Source organism: Penicillium rubens (genome assembly GCF_028828025.1).
Source record: "Penicillium rubens strain IBT 27055 chromosome Unknown utg000002l_segment0_segment0, whole genome shotgun sequence".
Classification (NCBI taxonomy): domain Eukaryota; kingdom Fungi; phylum Ascomycota; class Eurotiomycetes; order Eurotiales; family Aspergillaceae; genus Penicillium; species Penicillium rubens.
This window is the reverse complement of record NW_026890600.1, coordinates 6,122,593-6,142,683: the sequence shown is the minus strand read 5'-3', so window position 1 is coordinate 6,142,683 and position 20,091 is coordinate 6,122,593. Positions and strand designations below refer to the sequence as shown.

General features: G+C 49.4%; 6 protein-coding genes across 6 annotated transcripts; 3 read left to right on the top strand and 3 right to left on the bottom strand.

The window, feature by feature from the left end:
* Positions 1-2,236: 2,236 nt before the first annotated feature.
* Positions 2,237-3,701, top strand: N7525_004810 (AP-2 complex subunit mu; the record flags this gene model as incomplete). Its single annotated transcript, XM_061213179.1, has 3 exons — positions 2,237-2,573; positions 2,629-3,619; positions 3,695-3,701. 3 exons carry the CDS (start codon positions 2,237-2,239, stop codon positions 3,699-3,701), a joined length of 1,335 nt encoding a protein of 444 aa, XP_061070200.1.
* A 761-nt stretch (positions 3,702-4,462) lies between these two features.
* Positions 4,463-5,263, bottom strand: N7525_004809 (uncharacterized protein; the record flags this gene model as incomplete). The annotated part of the gene is made up of 1 exon (XM_002565443.1): positions 4,463-5,263. The coding sequence occupies one exon, from the start codon at positions 5,261-5,263 to the stop codon at positions 4,463-4,465; it is 801 nt and encodes a 266-aa protein (XP_002565489.1).
* Positions 5,264-8,577: 3,314 nt separating this feature from the next.
* On the bottom strand, positions 8,578-10,568 carry N7525_004808 (putative C2H2 finger and ankyrin domain protein; the record flags this gene model as incomplete). The annotated part of the gene is made up of 2 exons (XM_002565445.1): positions 8,578-10,466; positions 10,520-10,568. The coding sequence occupies 2 exons, from the start codon at positions 10,566-10,568 to the stop codon at positions 8,578-8,580; spliced, it is 1,938 nt and encodes a 645-aa protein (XP_002565491.1).
* A 955-nt stretch (positions 10,569-11,523) lies between these two features.
* N7525_004807 (uncharacterized protein) lies at positions 11,524-12,450 on the bottom strand (the record flags this gene model as incomplete). Its single annotated transcript, XM_002565446.2, has 1 exon — positions 11,524-12,450. The coding sequence occupies one exon, from the start codon at positions 12,448-12,450 to the stop codon at positions 11,524-11,526; it is 927 nt and encodes a 308-aa protein (XP_002565492.2).
* Positions 12,451-13,344: 894 nt separating this feature from the next.
* N7525_004806 (ankyrin repeat domain-containing protein) lies at positions 13,345-14,442 on the top strand (the record flags this gene model as incomplete). Its single annotated transcript, XM_002565447.1, has 1 exon — positions 13,345-14,442. The coding sequence occupies one exon, from the start codon at positions 13,345-13,347 to the stop codon at positions 14,440-14,442; it is 1,098 nt and encodes a 365-aa protein (XP_002565493.1).
* A 638-nt stretch (positions 14,443-15,080) lies between these two features.
* N7525_004805 (ATP-binding cassette glutathione S-conjugate transporter YCF1) lies at positions 15,081-20,022 on the top strand (the record flags this gene model as incomplete). Its single annotated transcript, XM_002565448.2, has 6 exons — positions 15,081-15,368; positions 15,456-19,210; positions 19,268-19,422; positions 19,484-19,552; positions 19,616-19,707; positions 19,765-20,022. The coding sequence occupies 6 exons, from the start codon at positions 15,081-15,083 to the stop codon at positions 20,020-20,022; spliced, it is 4,617 nt and encodes a 1,538-aa protein (XP_002565494.2).
* Between the last annotated feature and the right edge of the window lie 69 nt (positions 20,023-20,091).

Here is a 20,091-nt window from a genome sequence, read left to right as displayed (position 1 = left end):
TCGAGGTTTATTGGTATTCATTATGTTGTATGCGCCCACTTGGACTTTTCTACAACCTGTGCTAAATTTTCTACCCTAATCAGCGCTCATATCATGTTTGCTTTCTGGAGGATGGGTTAGGCGCATGCCTTCTGCGATTACATGCCAGTTATATTACCACTTACGAGGATATCACCTCGTGGAAGTTCGTCAGAATTGGACCCGATACTATGGCACATGCACATGCCAATATAGTGCATCGAATGACTGGGGCGCACGCTTGTTCAGTTGCTACATAGTGTGATCAATGCTAAGACTAGTGTTGATAGGTTGCGCTCGAGAGCCCCACTTCTGCACGGACTTCACTGGACAAGAGGCCTAGCGTGGCATGGAGAGAGTCTTTGGCTTTTCTTCCGATCCACAGACCCTTGTTGTATATACAACATAGTCTGAGAACTCGGCTCCAATTGCTATTGGCGATTTCTCCAGTTCTGGTGAACTATTTCTGAGCCCCTATATCCTACCTGCATCTCATCTGTGACTTTTCAAAGCAAACCCTCAAGCGGGCTTGGTCAAGTTGGTGCCTGGAGTACAATTCACGGGATTTGTTAGGTGTGAACACGAGAACCAGAACCCCGAGGTCCGGTCAAAATCCTGGAATTAAATCTAGGCACTCTTAGCGTATGTGCCAAGAAACGGGGCTTTCGTGTATTCCAAGTAGTGCCAGAGAAGGATCACGGCATTCGTCTCACCATTTACGAGTACGAGGTTCATCCAGATGTAACTTAGCCCCATGAGTCTGGACATATCTTCCGTGCTCCATTATTAACACTTACATTTTCCCGGCCGCGCCACTACACGCTGGACCTACAGATCATTATGCGATCCCAATCCCAAATTTCGGAGTACGTTGCTTTCTCAGTCCGGAGTATATATTATTCTATACTGACACCAATCAGAAACAAGGGTTCTATTGGACATAACGTGCCCATACTTAGCGTGTCGCTTGAAACCGAGAATGGCTCCAGAGAACTGAAGCGAGAAAACGGCGATATAAGCATGAATTTTCGATACAAAGTGACATATCACGGTGTCGATACTATCAATTCTACCACTGCCGGTCCTCTTACTTTCTGCACTAGTGTCTTCCATGACGAATTGAATTATCAATTAGATCGACGGGTTCAGAGTGGCAGCGAACAGTGGATTCCCTGTAGATATAGTGGTTATTGTCCCGGTTTTGTGAATGATCAACCTTCTAAGATTCATGTTGCTCAAAGTGAAGGCTTCGTATGTCTCTATCCAGGTGAAAGCTGGGAAGGGTCATTCACCTTGGATGATGAGCTCTGGGAGTTCCCAGATCATCTCAGAACTGGGGCGATCTTCCGATTTGTATTCAAGGGCGCAACGATTGAGTGGTGGGATTGGGGCACTAAAGCTGGGACCCATGCTGATACTGTCGTGACTTTCAGGGGATATGGTCGAAGTACGAGGTCGGACTTTACAGATGATAATAATGGTGGCAGACCTCAAATATTTGTTCCCTCTTCCAGCGAGATAGAGCTAGTTCTCGCAGATTAAACCGCTATTATTGTTATGTCTCTGGGAATACATATGTAAATAAATATTGCTATGAATCTTTTTCCAGCAGAAACGAAAGCCAAAAAAACCCCAGGGATCGTAAAATAGCATAATTGAAACTTGAGGCTCATTCAACAAGGGCTCCCTTTCCCCTGATAGAGAATGAGTTCTGCCATTAGTACGTCTCCAAGTAATATACCAAAGCATCGCCTGGCCAATGGAAAATGCGAGATAATCCACAGCTGGCCATCCGATCTGCCGATACCATTCCACAAGAGAATCAAAGAACGCGGGGATGCGGCTCGATGGCCACAGGACCCGAAAGAACCATGATGCACCAAGAAGAACGAAGACAACAGCTTGAGTGGCAAGTGTGCGAACACTCAAACAAAACGATTCCCCTTGTAAACTGTGACGAGTTTGAATGATAGATGATGCAATGATTGAAAATGTCAGGCCGGGAACCTGTTAAGATTTACCCTGCTACCCTGCGAGTATGGCATTCACCCAAAGTTTCAATAGAGTGAAATAGCCCACTTCAAGATTTGAAAGTACAATCCATTGCAGTTCAAGTTGACCCTTTTCATGCCTCAGGCGGTGTCGATCCAACCCCACCCCTGTTTCCGCAGCTCTCCAACTCCAATCCCCAGGAACAACTCGACTCACCCACAACAATATGCTCTCGGGGATCCTCATATTCAATCAAAAGGGCGAAAACCTCATTTTTCGTGCCTTCCGCAGCGATTGTCGTCCGCGCCTGGCCGACATCTTCCGCATTCAAGTCATCTCCAATCCCCAGGTGCGCTCGCCGATCCTGACCTTGGGCTCGACGACCTTTAGCCATGTGAAGCATGAGAACATTTACTTGGTAGCTGTGACCAAGAGCAATGCAAATGCCGCGCTGGTTTTCGAGTTCCTCTACCGGCTGGTCATGCTGGGCAAGAGCTATTTCGGGAAGCTCGACGAGGAGGCAGTGAAGAATAACTTCGTCCTGATTTACGAACTACTCGACGGTGAGACATGGAAAAGGACCAATGGCCTAGAAGCAGACCCTAACAATTGATACAGAAATCCTCGACTTCGGATACCCCCAGAACACCGATCCAGATACCCTGAAAATGTACATTACCACCGAAGGCGTCAAATCCGCCATCGCCAACTCCCCAACCGACTCCTCCCGAATCACCCAACAAGCAACAGGCGCGATCTCCTGGCGCCGCTCCGACATAAAATACCGCAAAAACGAAGCCTTCGTCGACGTAATCGAAGACGTCAACCTCCTGATGTCCGCAACAGGCACCGTCCTCCGCGCCGACGTCAACGGCCAGATCGTCATGCGCGCCTATCTATCCGGCACACCCGAATGCAAATTCGGCCTAAACGACCGTCTCCTCCTCGACACCGGCGAGTCCTCCAGCAACATGAACAACCCGGGCGGCGGCAACGGACTCAGCACGTCAAAGACCACGCGCGCCGCGGCAGGCTCCGTCACGCTGGAAGACTGCCAGTTCCACCAGTGCGTGAAACTGGGCCGGTTTGACGCAGACCGCATCATCTCCTTCGTGCCGCCGGACGGCGAGTTCGAGCTGATGCGCTACCGCGCCACCGAGAACGTCAATCTGCCCTTCAAGGTGCATCCGATTGTGCGCGAGATCGGTACCACAAAGGTCGAATATAGCGTCGCTATCAAGGCGAATTATAGCTCCAAGCTCTTCGCTACGAATGTCGTTATTCGCATCCCCACGCCGCTTAATACGGCCAAGACTACGGAGCGCACGAGCCAGGGTCGCGCCAAGTACGAACCCGAGCAGAATAATATTGTCTGGAAGATTGCGCGCTTCTCAGGGCAGTCGGAGTATGTGCTTAATGCTGAGGCGACGCTTACGACTATGACGCATCAGAAGGCTTGGAGTCGGCCGCCGTTGAGTCTTTCGTTTAGTTTGCTTATGTTTACCTCTTCTGGTTTACTGGTGCGTTATCTTAAGGTCTTTGAGAAGAGTAACTATAGCTCTGTCAAATGGGTGCGTTACATGACTCGCGCCGGGAGCTATGAGATTCGGTATGTGTTCTATCTTTCGCGTTGGCTATGGATTTTTTTTATTTTATTTTTCGCTGACTCAATTGTTTCATTCAGATTCTGATCGTTCCTAAAATTCTGAGGTGATTTTGGTTGGGAGAGAATCCCAACGAGCAGTGTTGATATCAATGGACTTGAGTCCGGTTTCATCTTGTCATTTTTACTTTGCGCAGCACAATTGGTGTCTGGCGTTGGATGGACATATACATGGATTTTTCACAAGTATCCAATTCTGCATTTCCCGTACCTTGAATAAATGCTTGTATGCAGGTTTGAGGTTGTATAATAGCATGTTTCACTCAGCTGTAGGTGTATCTAGCCCCTTGTGGTATCCATGGGGCTAGATAAAAGTTTGGCTCTACCAACTGACCCTTGGGAAGAGAGCTGGAGAGAAAACAATAACATACGATGAGACGAATGTAACACTACATAGCCACTATCTTGAAGTTGGAGTAATAGACAATGGAAAATAAGTCATGTTGGTAGTAGTATGTAGATAGTAGTACAATTGGAACAAACGACAGATGTGGAAGAGTAAGTGACACAATAAGAACAGTATATGAGCAGGAAAACAAGAAGCATATTCACATAGCCCGAGTAGAACGGAACTCACAACACCAAAAAGCAGAAACAATTTGTGCTGGTCAAGAAAACCGAAACGAAAATGAACAGTCTCACAAAGACAAGAAGGTATGATAATACAGGGGTGTTTGACAAAGAAATCAAGCCAAGTCAGGCCAATAGGAACAGGGTCAGTCACAGGATACAGGTACAGAGATCATATAATACATTAATAAAAGACGGTAATAATTGCAATAGCAATGTTCAACACCGACGCGGACGCAGGCCAACACGACCCTCACTAAGGAGGGACAGCCACCTGGACCCGACATGGCTGCGACCCATTTGGCGCGCGCACTCGTCCCATTCTTGTTGGGAGAGGCGGAATTTCTCGAGGACCAGCTCGAGAAGACGCTCGTCTTCTTCGGCGGTCCAGTCTTGTGGAGCCGAAGGGATATGTTCATCTGTTACCTCGATGGAGGGCAGAGGCGTGTCTGGGTCGGGTGAGCCAGCTGGGATGTCATAGTCCACGCGGCGACGAGGCGGAGATGGAGGAGATTGGGTGACAGGAGGAGAATGTAGAGAGTAAAAGTCTGTAGAGGAAAGGCCGAGAGGCATATTGTAGGGAATGTGACGGCGGCGCTTGGGAGTCGCGAAGCGGTTGCGCCGACCTATTTCCGCGTCGCTGTCATCGTCGTCGAGGATGTCGCGGCGGCGCTTGTTTGCGCCGCGGGCGGGTGCGGATGGAGGGGGAGGGGGTGTGAGAGCGGCAGTTCTGGGTGGTGGTGTTTGTCTGGGAGAGACGGGTCGGACGGTCTTGTGTGATCGTGGCGAGCGACGGGGTGTGTTGAAGGGGATGGGGCTCTGGAGACGTTGGGATTTCACTGATCGCGATGAAGGTGTGGGCGATCTGTTGAGGAGAGATTGTAGTGCGCGACAGGTGCCGAGGAGACCGTTGCCCGATGGAAATCCTGTGTCGGATGGGGGAGGCGCTGAAAATAGGCGACTAGGGGTGAAGCGAGACGACCGGCGCACATCGCATGGGAGGGCGGATGGAAGTAGCATAGTTGTAGATATAAATTTAATGCGCGACTTGAGTGGTTTGAAGTTGGTTTGAAGATGAATGGTATCAAAGAGAGAGAGAGTCAACCAGTTGTTGCGCGGGCGCGCGATTTGTGGGTAGGCTGTGTTGCGCCGGAGGCGGTTTCGATGCGCGACGAGGGAGTTGGGGATGCGAAAACGAATGAATTAACTTGTCGTTGAAATGCGCTTCGATTTCCACCTTTTCCGGGTGATGCGACAGCGTGGTGATATAAAAGAGTTTTGGCAGCGAGTGTGTAGGGGAGAAGAAGTTGGAGGGGAAATGCGATAAAAGAAAATTGGGGCCGCAAACGGGTGATCGTGCAACGTCAAGTTTATTTCCGGTCACAAAGAATGTGTTTCTATTAATGAATTTCAGGTTCAAGGTTCTTTTTTGATGAAACAGTTCAAAGACTTGAAACAGTTGGAAACAATTAAAAAAAGAAGGGATTTGAGAGAGATATCTCAAGGGTCAACGAAAGTGAGAGTGATGATAGGAAATACTAGATAGGGAACAGGAATGCCTTTCTATTATACTCGAACTACTGAGTACTTGATGAACTTGCAACTATAGACCAGTGAAACAGTATACTAAGGAGTCTAGGATAAGAGGGACTATATGCAAGGCGCATACAAAGAGAGCCCTGGAGAGGGCAACAGGCACGAGGCACCCCTGAGACACTTTTTTTCAATTACATTTCCTATTCGGGCAACAGCCCTGAAGATCCCCTGCACTCGAGTTTCTTTGAATTTCAATGTATCCGGAGTAGTAGATCTGGATTGGATTGTATTGCAATGGAATTAGAGCCTGTAACGTCAATGGCGTCGGGCTGCATAGGCATCAAAGCGCAGCCCTGTTAGACGCGCTAGGTCATACCTAGCTACGATATTCTTTGATTTCCTGATCTCCATCTTCGCCACTGGGGGAAGTCGCGTTTTAATAATGATTTGAAAGAGGGTGAAGTTCCCTTCCTACTGTTCTCCTACCCTTCTTCTACCCTTCACCAGCCCAGGAGATGTGTTCCCTGCCATACCAGCCCTCTAGGGCTCTAGGACTATAGCACCTTCAAACACTGCTACTTGTATGAACCTACTCTTAGACCTTGTAGATATCTTCGTGAAATGGTACTCCGTAGAATGGTGGCTTTCAAAAATTCCAACGCGTTAACGCGTCTCGCGTTTTCGCGTCACGCGACGTGCCGCGCCAAGACTCTTGGGGCACACATGCCCTAACAACGTATTGTATGGACGACACTACGGAGTATACCAATGGAGTACAGTATGTATGTGAATAAAGAGTACTGCAGTGCTGCTCGTGGGTCAATGCTTAGAATGCCATGTGCCCAATAGGATCAACCAGGCTCATCCCACCGGGGGATTTTCTATACTGTACTGTAAGAAACTCTGACCACCCTTGCTTCCCCTTACAGGGTCACTCAGGCCAACTCGTGCAAAGATACGGCTTGCATTATCTTGCAGAGCTCTGCATCTACCACACTGTGGGGTGCAGACTGGCTGCACACTACGGGCCGACAAGTCCTCTACAGGTCTATAACACATAGACTCATTGCTCCACTCATTACAGAGTACTACGATGTACATACAGTTGGTAAATGATATTCCATTCGTGTCAATTGAAAAAGGGTGGCTGCTCCTTCGAACCCAGCTTAACTAGAAGGGCTAGCAGGGCCACTATTCAAACGGCCCTAGTCCTATCTACAATACCGAGTGGAGAGCCTTCGGAGTACTCTAAGCCTCCATTCCAAGACCCGTGCTCCCAGCCACAGATCAAAATCCAATCTCATGCAAGGGGTAGCCCGAGGATGAAACTGCTCCCACCAAGAATCATTAATTATCACAAGGTTAGGCTTCTGGGACTTAGGACACAGAGAGGCAAGTCATCAATAACACAACGCAATAAACACAAAACCTAGAATGGATGAAAGTTTTCCAATTTCCAGGGTTCTCTCCTACTAGGTACCGAGATATCTACGGATGCTATCTAAGCTTCTCCTGCAGTGGCGGTAATGCAAGACATAAGCCCCTTCCCACGGTCCCTAATGTCGATCATACCTCCACATTCTTCTGATCTGTTCGTGCCCTAATGTGGCTGGGAGTCTACTTGCCCCTCCAGGCCCCCGCCTTGGAGCTTATAGGACAAGATACAAGGTTTCACAGGTTCACCTTGATGGCCTCATCGTCTCAGACATAGCTCAATATAGATCCCTTGGTAGTTCTCTTGCCCCATCACTCTCTCCCTGTCTTACTTTCTGGCCCAACATGTGTGCTTCCCCTGGCGATCATTCCTCTAGATTCCCGGTCTTGTTACCCCATACACTATCGCTTTTCTTTTCTTTTTTGGTTGCGAATAGACACCATTGCGCAGCAGACCGGATGATGTGTCTCGGTGTAGGGGCTGTGTAGATAGGTACCGGAACCCTTGTAAAAGAGGGCCTATAGAATTAGAATTCTAATTCATGTACCAAGCTTTTCTAGCATATCCATAGCAATGAAAGAAGAGGTCTGCCTCACAACACTCGAGTCTACCACACTTGCAAACCGAGGCCATCTACTTCGTGTCATGTGCACTTCCCCATCGCTCAACCACTCATTGGCCTGAAAGTGAGACCATCTCTCCAGTTTTGCTCCCGATCAGCACTCCCTATCTCTGTATTGAGCTCCCCTCCTCCCCCTCTTCTGTTATCCCCCTGCTCTACTTTCACAGTCACACGATAAGGACCCGCTATCCTTTTTGGTGGCTACTAACCCTACCCGAGACACAGGGATAAGAACAAAGAGGCTACCAAAATAGAAGTGGGCTCACTACACTGGACCCTGGCCTCTTACTGCCCAATGGTCAGTGGAAGCCCCTCTATCCTTGTCTGGTGGTCCTAGTAAGCGCTATTGTTGCCTTCGTGCGCCCCCTCCTGTCCCTCTGTGGGTCGTGGCCCGTATGTGCCCGAAGGACCAAGAACTATCGCCTGCGTAACTTGCTTCCTAGGGATGGCCATTCAGTGGCGATTAAGTGACGTTTCGTTCTGCTGAGGATCATCGCCAGTGACACTGGTCTTATTAGCTCCCAAACCTTTGATACTGTTTGATGCTTGCTTGGAAATAGGGAACTCCTGGGCTTATTGCTGCGTAAGCAATAGCGAGGAAGAGAAATAGATTCTAAACATGAGTAATATTTTCCTTGCCCCGTGGCAAGCCCAGAGCCAATGTCTACTTAGAAATATAATATTCACGGCGATAGTCACGCCGCCAAAACTTCAATGCTTAAAGGGTATACAAACAAAACCTCATTGACCCTGCATTCTCTTGAAACGCTCCTCTGCAGCTCTCGCTCTGCGCTCTCTCTCCAGTCGCATCTTCATCTCCGGCGTCATGCCTCTAGTCTCCTCATCTCTCCTTTCGGCCGCAGACTTCTCAACAGCGCCTACAGTACGACCGCCGGATTTAGTCGTTCTCGGCTGCGCTGCCTTCTCGGCCTCTTCGCGTTTCAGACGATCCAAGCTAGCCTTGCGCCGGGCGGCTTCTTCCTCCTCGGCGGTTTTGCGTTCTTTCTCAGCTCGGCTTTCGGCCTCGGCTTTAGAGACCGCTGACGGAACCTTGGCTGCTTCCCAGTCCCATTGTGACTCGCCAAGCTCGTGGCGGGCAATGCGGAAGGCGTCGCGCGTGGCTCGGTCGCCGGTGAGTTCGAATGGGGTTCTGCCTTCGTTGTTGGTTGCCGTTGGGTCAGACCGGGCTTTTGTGAGGAGGGCCGTGACTACGGCTGGTGCATTGAGATTTGCTGCAAGGTGGAGCGGGGTGGGGCAGCGGAAGTTTTGTGGCGAGTCGGCAGGCGTAAAGGTGAAAGAAGAAGGTATGGAGTTGTTTGAGATATAGGACATGAGGGCGGGAACCTTTGAGCGGCGAATGAGTGCCTGCAGTTGGGATGTGTGCAACAACGCAGCTTCCTCTTCTTTTGAGAGTTTCGGTTTCTGTGGTTGCGGTTTTGGGACAGGGGTAGATGGTTTTGATTCCTGCTCTCGCCGCTTGGCTTCAGCCGCAGCCAGTGCGGCTTCATCCACCTCGCTGACCTTCATTCGGGTCAACTCTTTGAAGGACCGCATGAGCTCCCCTTGAGTCGCACGGCGAGTATTGAAGGGGAAACCCCGTAGTCGGGGGTCGTTCTGTCTGAGGACCTGTCCGTCATATTGACCGAAAAGAGTCTTTCGATTTGTCTTTCCCGTGGCTCGGACGAACAACAGCTCGGCTGTATCAATCATTCCTTTCCAATCCGACAAAACCTCTCTGATATCCTTCTCAAGTGCAGCCTCGTTGTACCGACGCAAACTTGAACCTGCTGAATGGGCAGCACCCCGTGACGCATCACTGGCAGACTGCGAACCACCCTGCTTTCGCCGCGTCGTGTATCGGTGGAACGTTTTGTGCGCAATGACTCGAGCCTGTCTGTCTTCAACTCCTCCTTGCTTTCGGTGGATCTCTGGTGCTAGCGAAACCAACATAGCCGCAAAGTGGCCACCGCCGATCATGCACATGAAAATGTGCGGGCCAGAAGCAGCGGGGTCTTGCACGTTGCTTGCCTTGTTGGTGCGCGCCTTGATAGGCGCCAGCTGCTTCCGTCGTAGAGTATCAACTAGGTGAGCGGGTTCGTCCTGCTCCTCATTTGAGAAAATAGCCCTGTATACACCTAGGGACTTGTTTGATGGCAATCCCGAGCTAGACAGCCAGAATATGGGATGCTTCGGAGTGATCGGTGTCTCGGTCATTTCCGGATCCTCGTTCGGGTGAGACAGCTTGGCCTGCTTTTTCAGCAGGGTGGACAGCGCTGTGCTCGCGGCCTCCTCTGAATCCTCCTCCTCTGTCTCCGAGGACTCAGAACCGGATATAGACTCATCTAGCTCTCCGATTGCCTTTGCAAACTCGATTTCCTCCAGCGGCGCATTCCCGCGCAGCTGGGCTTTGATGTTATACCGGTGATGGTCCGAACGGACATGGCTGCGTTGTTCCTGTACACTGTTGTAAGACACCCTGCAGAGGGAGCATAGGTTGGACGTTGCGATCGCGGAGTCCTGTGCCGCTAGTTCGAGGTCTTTCGAAGAGGGTTCGGGGTCTTGTTCGGCGATAGGTTGGCTTGTGGTCTTGGCCGTTAGGCTAGCAAGAAGTTCTGGCGGCAGATCGTAAACTGGAAAGATCAGCGGATTGAATCAAAGACGATATGGGGTTTCGGAGGCGTACCATATAGAGGCCTTTTCAAGAGCTCCTCCATCTGAGTCGTGTCGACCATGATGGGCTGGGCGAAGAATGTGTATTGAGATCGTGGTGCCCCTCCAATGACGCTGATAAGTGGGCTCTTACCGCCTAAGAGCAATGCCGGGTAGTTATGTGGACTTTATGAGCTTCGTCGCGTTAACTATGTCTATGCTGTAGATGCTGAATTTGCAATGCTTTTGAGTCATATTATGAAACTTTACTCAGCCCCTTTTGCGTCCTCGAGTATGTTCTTTTTCCTGTGAGTAATTCCAAGCTTGCTGTGCCACAACGAGTCGGCCTCCCGATTAGGAAATTACACCCATCCACTCCTGTATTCTTGGTATGCATTGCATTTCACGTATTAGCGCATCATCCTAACAAGTACTCCTTTCTCTAGCCATCTTTCAAGTATCTACGTTGTTTACGCCTTTTGCCTTTCAAGTAACTGTCGTAATCACGTGACTGGAGAGCAAGAGGCAACATTATGACGTATCTTTTACACTTGCCCTAACTTCAATCTTGTTTATTCTTCTTTTCCTTGCGATGTTAGTAAAAGATAACGGCTAATTGGGCGTCTTGGGCTGGTTGCGCATCCCGATGGTTTGAATCAAAGATAGTGATTAGATTGAATACTTTTAAAGTCAGAAGTAATACTACAGTATGTGTACAGTATGTGTACAATATGCGAAGGATGGTTCATATAGACATGAAGACTGGCCACTAATCTGAGGTCATGAATACTTGCATTGCTTGGATATATTTATATGATATCTACATCGTATGTTATACAACTATTTACTTTATTTGCCTTCCAGTATGCAGCTTCCAGTGTTTCGGGAGATAGCCTAAACGGAGACCTCAAGATGCATGGTGGGATGCAAATCCAAGTTGAAGAGTTGACGAAGTTATGTTATAGGCACAAAACCAATGGTGAATATCAGCAATACCTAAGAATGGATCCTAGGCAGGTTGTCGTAACCACCATGTCGCTAGCCAATGTCTCGTCGGTAAGTGCCCCAAGAAGCTTCAATTTGCGGGAGCCAGAAGTCTTGGTAGGTAATCAGCTGGTCCTCTACCCACAAACGCCAACGACCAATCTGGAGGCCCGTAGATTTCGGGTCATATGGTGTAGTGAGTCTCGCGTAAGAAGGGTCGATCTCCAAAATGGCTCTTCCTGCACTTCCTGGCTCCTGACTCGATGCCTGCCGAGTCGTACGTGTATAACCCAGAACGATGCCAGTGCCACCAGAACCGGGAACAATGCTTGTTATCTTTTGCGCGAGCTCCTGGACACGCCTTTGATATCTGAGAGTGGTGGAAATTCCAAAGTTTTGTCTATCCCAATCAGTCGTGAATGGTGTGAGGACGAAGACTTTGGGTGCGTAAATTGCATTCAAGACACCGGGGTTCTGGTCAGTCCCGATCAAACCAGTTACACTTTGTGCATATTCTGTTCCATCTCGGAGGGAATTGAACGCATTTATCGTGAACGAGTTGTCATCAGTTGGATTGGAACCATGATCAACGAATACGGGGTTTTCCCAGATATGAGCAATGTACACACCTTTCTCGGATACTACGAGCACAGCCGTGCATCCGTATACACCCTTTACCCCTATAGCTGAGGGAATAGATGATGGATATTCAAACCATTGGGCAGACACTGGTCCAAGCTGGTTAATCCAAATTGGCGCCAAGCTCTGGACATAATTGTTGTAAAGGGGAGAAGCGTCCCGGAAGGCACACCCAATCAATAAACTGATCATTCTCTCGTCTTGGCTGCTAGAGAGACTCGTCTTGGGGGCAAACTGCGTTGGACTTGCGACTCCACTCCTTATTGCAATTTCATGGCTCTTAGTCGATTGAATAGTGGTGATACCCTCTGAGATCAATGCACAATGCTCAATTGTGGCCATCACTCCGATGTTGGCGCTGCCCAGAGGGCCTATGCTCACGCAGCTTGGCTTTTGGTAAGTATCAGAAGGACATAGTATTTGATATCACTTGTTGAGGTGAAGCTGGAAACTGTGGTTGTTGATTCTGTGACGGAGTATCCAATAGTGGTAGCAGTAGCTGTGGGTGACAAGGCTGTTGTGGGAACAGTGGGATTGTAGAGAATTAATGGTATTGCTTTTGATATTCGAACAGTGTAGCTTCCCCGTTCAATATCTTTGGTTCTGACAGAAGAATTGGTGGGCGAGAGACTTTGTACGGGTAAAGGGGCAAGGTGTGCTTCTGTGTCATTGATACCCAAAGAGGTAAGTATGTGATGGTGACTAGGCTATCACATTGAAAGAGCTGTGCGCAGCGCTGCTGAAGACAATGACAACAAAGCTTGTTTGCTTGGGCTTAGATACAATAAGATTGTGGACATTGCTAAACATCACCTCCTATCACTAAAATCCGATAAACTTTTGCATTTGGTTTATAGTCAGCTCGGTCTTTCTTTTGGTAAAGAGTAAGCCGTTAAATTCAGGAATGGAAGGTCTCTATTTTATAGTCCTGTCTTCCTAGTAAGATTTTGGTCCAAAGGATGAGGTCGATTAAGGAGTAAAGTAAGACTCAGGTTATTCAGAGTGAAAGAATGGTTAACGAATTAATGTGTCGTTTCTCAAGGCATGTAAGTACTCCAATTAACTCATGATTGGCTTTTCTTACACTTGATCTGTGAGTACACATTTTCAAATGCGTTTATATAGGCTATCACATGACTGGCATCGCAAGGCCCATGCGTCTCTTTGGCATCAATCTCTCAACTTTGGCAAAACTCAATATATAGGAGACCAGAGTCTATCATCGCTTTGGGCAACATGTCTTCACAACAGCAGCGTCAACAGCAGCTAATGCTTGATGCACGCCGCCATCAAATACAAATTATGGCTGCTAAGCAACAAGCAAACGCCAGAAGCAGTAACAACAACAACAAGGGCACTCCTTCGCGGCAGCAAATGCAGCCTCAGTCACGGACAATGGGATCTAAATATGATGATCTGCCCATACTGGAGCCCGCTGATGCTGTCTTCATCAGTGAAAATCCCGGGTCGGTTGGTCTAGTTCCCGCCTTCTTCGTGCCCTTTGAATCCGCCTGCCAGCACGGCCCGCTCTCCATCATTCAGTGCATCGTGTCATCTAATAATCTGACGCCTGCTTTTCTTCACCATGGTCTTACACGTGCCCTACGCTCTGGCAATATTGAGGTTGCTCATTATCTCCTCGATCGTGGCTCTCCCATTGTTCGCGAAACTCCAAGCAATATCTTCTGCGTACCTTTGGAACGACAAATTGCCCTCTTTGAGCTTCTTACCCAGTATGGATGGACTCCCAACACCCCAGGTTACTATGGTAGTACTCTTCTCCCTCGGACTGTCAAGAGCCCCCCTCTTCTTCGTTGGTTTCTCGACCATGGGGCCAATCCCAACCTTGGCGTGCAGAAAACCACCCATGACAGGTTTGGTGGACCAGATACTTCATCGTGTGCTGCACTCGAGGCAGCTGCAATTCATGGAGGGGTTGAGTCGGTGTGTATGCTTTTAGACGCAGGTGCTAAGATTCAAAACGGCGTACCACTACACTATGCTGCAGGGGTTTGTCCTCCCGGTACGAATCCACATGCTGGGCATGTAGTCCCAAGCCGGGAATTCGATACCAGCAGGATTCCAGTAATGGAGCTACTGGTTGCTCGTGGGGCTGATGTTAATCAGAAAGAAGAGTCCCGACACATGGTCGCACAGTACGCGATTGTGTATGCAGTCATGGCAGGAGCAGTTGAGCGGGTTAAGTGGTTGTTAGAGCATGAGGCAGATCCATATAAAATAGGAAGCTGGGGTAGTGCAGCCGAGTATGCACATACCTCGGGGAATGAAGAGATATCAAAGGTCATTGGGGAATTTGCTAAAGGCAATGATTGATGTCTAAAAGTATAGCCCATACCAAGAAATATATATTGTGCTATCCCGGTTCGGAAATTTGTTACTTGTGGCATATAAAGGATACGGATTTTTTTACGTTATTACTAGTATATAAATAAATAAACGATGAACACATCCATGTTGACCAGCATTATAAACGGCTCTCGAAGCCATCAAGCCTTCTCCAGACTTCCCAAGTTGAAATCCAACGCCGATAAGAAATAGCCGCATCGGTCTTAGTGCGCTTATCCCCGAGGATTACATCATTTCGGATCACGTGAAAATGTCTTGGAAAATTCGTATTCGGACATGAGGTGAGTCAGGAAGACATACCTACCTAGGTACATAGGCTGTTAATTCATGTTACGCAAGTCTCATGCAAGAACTCCAGACAACCCTGCCTCCATGTGTACAAGTACAGTGTAATTAATTAATTAGCCTGACTTCGAATACGAATGAGTATGGTAAGCAGCCCCGACTTCGGGAATTTCCCCGTAAAGTGGAGCTGCCCGTTCTTGCTTTTGTCAGCAGCCTAGCTTGCACCAACACCCCATTCTTTCCTCGTGGTACTTCTCCAACGTTGTATCTTTTCTTGCCTGTGCACAGAAAGGCACACTGGGACGAAGTCACTAAGAAAAATGCTGGATGGCCAATCCCAGGTGGTCCTGGAGGCGTCCCGCCCGGGGCACCTCTTACATTCCCTTGGATCGGCGCTTGATTCCCGGCGACAGCCTTTCTGCACAGATAGCGAGGGCTGGGGCCCTCTCAGCTCATCGAGATTCGATCTGACGCCATGCTTCCTTGACGTGATTGTGGCTGTAGTAGCTGTCTGGGGTACACTGAGCGGACTGGGCGCCTTGTGGTTGTTACTGAGGAAGCGGATTCCGCAGCCCGTATCGAAGAATTGGCACTTCTATACCAAGTTGGTTAGTACATGCCGGGCACCCCCGCGCACCTTCGCACCTCCTTGGACGTCATTGATAATGTACTGACTACTGGTATTTTGTTCATAGGCTGTTCTCGCCGCTCTCATCGTTGTTACCGCCCTTCAAGCTGCGATCCAGGTCGAATCAGACCCCAAAAGCTTCTGGGCCGATTTTCGCTTCTGGGCTTCCATCCTGACAATTGTTTCGCTGGGGGTGATAACCTCAGTGCAATATTTGGAACATTGGCGGAGTAGACAGCCCAATGGGGTTGTCCTATTTTACTGGCTTTTCTTCATCATCGCCTACGCCGTCAAACTCCGGTCCCTGGTCGCGCGCAAGGAATATATCGGCCGACTTCCTTACTTTGTCTGTTTCAATATCAGCTTGGGACTAGCACTCTTTGAATTTATGCTAGAATATTTCGTGCCCAAGAAGCAAAGCGCCTACGATGCGCTCGGAGACGAGGACGAGTGTCCCTACAATTATGCTGATGTTTTCTCGGTTCTCACTTTCAGTTGGATGACTCCGATGATGAAATATGGATACAAAAACTACTTGACCCAGGACGACCTCTGGAACCTCCGCAGACGCGATACCACCCGGGTCACGGGCAATGCCCTACAGGAGGCGTGGGATGAACAGCTCGAAAAGGCAAAGCCATCTCTGTGGACAGCGCTCTTCAAGGCTTTCGGTGCACCCTATGTGCGTGGTGCGATAATCAAATTCGGAAGCGATATCCTTGCATTTGTGCAACCGCAACTTCTACGACTTCTCATTGCCTTCATTCACTCGTATGGAAGCCCGGACCCGCAGCCTGTCATCAGGGGTGTCGTCATCGCCTTGTCAATGTTTGTTGTTTCTGTCTGCCAGACAAGTTTCCTCCATCAATATTTCCAGCGTGCTTTTGACACTGGCATGAGAGTCAAATCAGCCTTGACTGCTATGATTTATGCCAAGTCGCTGAAACTATCAAACGAAGGGCGCTCGGCAAAGACGACAGGTGATATTGTCAATCACATGGCGGTTGACCAGCAGCGCGTTGCAGATCTGACCCAGTTCGGCACTCAGCTAATCTCTGCGCCTTTCCAAATCACCCTGTGTATGCTCTCCCTTTACCAACTTCTTGGACCGAGCATGTTTGCTGGTATCGGAGTCATGATTTTCATGATTCCTTTGAACGGTGTCATTGCTCGAATGATGAAGAAGTTGCAGATCATCCAAATGAAGAACAAGGATTCGAGGACCCGATTGATGACTGAGATTCTGAACAATATCAAGAGCATCAAGCTCTACGCCTGGAACACGGCTTTCATGAACAAACTCAGCCATATCAGAAATGATCTCGAGCTGAACACGCTCCGCAAAATTGGCGCCACTCAATCCATTGCCAACTTCACCTGGCAGTCTACCCCTTTCCTCGTGTCCTGCTCCACATTCACTGTCTTCGTGTTGACGAATGATAAACCTTTGACTACTGAGATTGTGTTCCCTGCTTTGACGCTGTTCAATTTGCTCACATTCCCGCTTTCTATCTTGCCTATGGTGATTACAGCCGTTATTGAATCTTCTGTGGCGGTGACGCGATTAATAGAGTATCTAACCGCAGAGGAGCTGCAGACTGATGCTGTTGTCCTCCAAGATCCCGTGGCGCAAATCGGTGACGAGTCTGTCCGTGTCCGCGATGCCTCGTTCACTTGGAATCGTCATAGCGGGGAGACTGTGCTGGAAAACATCGATCTCAGTGCACGCAAAGGAGAGCTCAGCTGTATTGTTGGACGGGTTGGCGCTGGAAAATCTTCTCTCCTACAGTCATTGCTGGGTGACCTGTGGAAGAACCAGGGAGAGGTGATTGTACGTGGTCGAATCGCGTATGTCGCCCAAGCGCCGTGGGTTATGAATGCCAGTGTCCGAGAAAACATTGTCTTTGGACACCGATGGGACCCATCATTCTATGATCTCACCGTTGAGGCCTGTGCTTTACTCGACGACTTTAAGAACTTGCCCGATGGTGATCAGACCGAAGTCGGAGAACGTGGCATTTCCCTTTCAGGAGGACAAAAGGCACGGTTGACACTCGCCAGAGCTGTGTATGCTCGTGCCGATATCTATATCTTGGACGACATTCTCTCTGCGGTCGATCAGCATGTTGGACGTCACATCATCAATAGAGTACTCGGCAAAACTGGCCTCCTCAGTGGCAAGACCAGAATTCTTGCAACAAACGCAATCACTGTACTAAAGGAGGCTGACTTTATCGGCCTGCTGCGGGACAAGACCATCATCGAGAAAGGAACCTATGAACAACTGATGGCCATGAAGGGGGAGATTTCGAATCTCGTTCGCTCTACGACAGTTGACTCGGACGATGAGGGTACTGGGAGTGGCTCAGATGACCTAGCTAGCCCCGACAGCTCAGTCACAACCACCATCGTTCAGGACGGTGGTACATCGGACAGCGACGAGGCGGAACAACTTGGTGATCTTATTCCCATCAAGGGAGGAGCTGGCGAGGCCCGTAGACGGACAAGTACCGTCACCTTGCGCCGTGCAAGCACTGTGAGCTGGCAAGGTCCCCGGCGCAAGCTGGGAGATGAGGAGAACGTCCTCAAGAGCAAGCAGACCCAAGAAGTCGCAGAGCAAGGCAAGGTGAAATGGGGTGTTTACGGTCAATACGCAAAGGATAGCAATATCGTGGCAGTCATTGTTTACTTGCTTGCCTTGGTGGCTTCTCAGACCGCTCAAGTGGTGGGCAACTTCTGGTTGAAGCGCTGGACTGACTGGAACGAAGCCCATGGAAGCAATGCTAAGGTTGGAAAGTTCATTGGTGTCTACTTGGCGCTTGGCCTGGGATCATCCCTCTTGGTCATTGTGCAGAACTTGATCCTGTGGATTTTCTGCTCTATCGAAGCATCCCGAAAGCTTCACGAGCGGATGGCATTTGCTATCTTCCGCTCCCCCATGAGCTTCTTTGAAACCACACCATCTGGCCGCATCCTCAACCGTTTCTCTAGCGACATTTATCGAGTCGATGAGGTACTTGCTCGCACTTTCAATATGTTGTTCGCAAACTCTGCCCGTGCGGTGTTCACCATGATTGTCATTGCGTCAGCCACCCCGTACTTCTTGCTATTCGTCGTTCCTTTGGGTTATATCTACCTTAGCTACCAGAAATACTACCTGAGTACCTCACGGGAGTTGAAACGTCTGGACAGTGTCACTCGAAGCCCAATCTACGCTCACTTCCAGGAATCTCTGGGCGGTATCTCCACCATCCGTGCCTACCGACAGGAGAATCGATTCGCCCTTGAGAATGAATGGCGCATGGATGCTAACCTCCGGGCTTACTTCCCATCCATCAGCGCCAACCGCTGGCTTGCCGTTCGACTCGAGTTCATTGGTTCAATCATCATTCTTGCATCCGCGGGACTTGCAATTATGGCCGTTGCGACTGGCACTGAGATTTCACCCGGCACGGTTGGTTTGGCCATGTCATATGCTCTGCAGATTACGCAGTCTCTGAACTGGATTGTCCGCCAGACTGTCGAGGTGGAGACCAACATCGTGTCAGTTGAGCGAGTTCTCGAGTACGCTAATCTCCCGAGTGAGGCACCCGACGTGATCTTCAAACGTCGCCCTGCCATCGGCTGGCCGGCTCAAGGTGCCGTGGAGTTCAATAACTACAGCACCCGCTATCGCCCTGGGCTTGACCTTGTGCTCAAGGATGTTAGTCTCAATATCAAGCCTAAGGAGAAGATCGGTGTTGTTGGCCGAACAGGCGCCGGAAAGAGTTCGCTCACGCTGGCTCTCTTCCGGATTATCGAGGGCGTCGAAGGAAACATCAGGTAAGAACATACCACTATTACCTTTCGTCTCTGTTCTCCAGGCTAACAAACATTTAGTATTGATGGGCTCGATGTGTCTACAATCGGGTTGACTGATCTTCGTGGACGTCTTGCTATCATCCCTCAAGATCCCGCTATGTTCGAAGGCACTTTGCGCGACAACTTGGATCCTCGTCATGTGCACGATGACACCGAGCTTTGGAGCGTTATAGGTTGGTTTCACTTAGATCCATTTACCGCGGCGCCCAGCGACTGACGGTTTGCAATAAACAGATCATGCGAGATTGAAGGACCATGTCTCGAGGATGGACGGACAACTGGATGCTCAGATTCAAGAAGGGGGTAAGTGACTATCTGCGTCTACATACAGCCTAAGGCATCCTGTCCCCTGACACATTATTGCAGGCTCCAACTTGAGTCAAGGCCAGCGCCAGCTAGTCTCTCTCGCCCGCGCTCTTTTGACTCCTAGTAATATCCTTGTTCTGGACGAGGCAACGGTAAGATAGTTCTGTCTCTACTTTTTGGATGATAGTTTCAGCTAACCATGGCGACAGGCTGCAGTTGACGTGGAGACAGATGCGCTGCTGCAGCGCACCCTGCGCAGCAGCATCTTCTCCGATCGGACAATTATCACGATCGCGCACCGCATCAACACAATCATCGATTCAGATCGGATTGTCGTTCTGGACAAGGGGCGAGTGGCTGAATTCGACACGCCTGCAGAGCTGATCAAGAGCGGCGGCAAATTCTACGAGCTTGCCAAGGAGGCCGGCCTTCTCGACAGCGACGGTGGCATTATTTCCTCGCAATAGCCGTGAAAATTCAATCGCTTGCAGCGGCCTCGAATCCCCGCATTTCCTGTTCATGGCAAAAGAGATCAC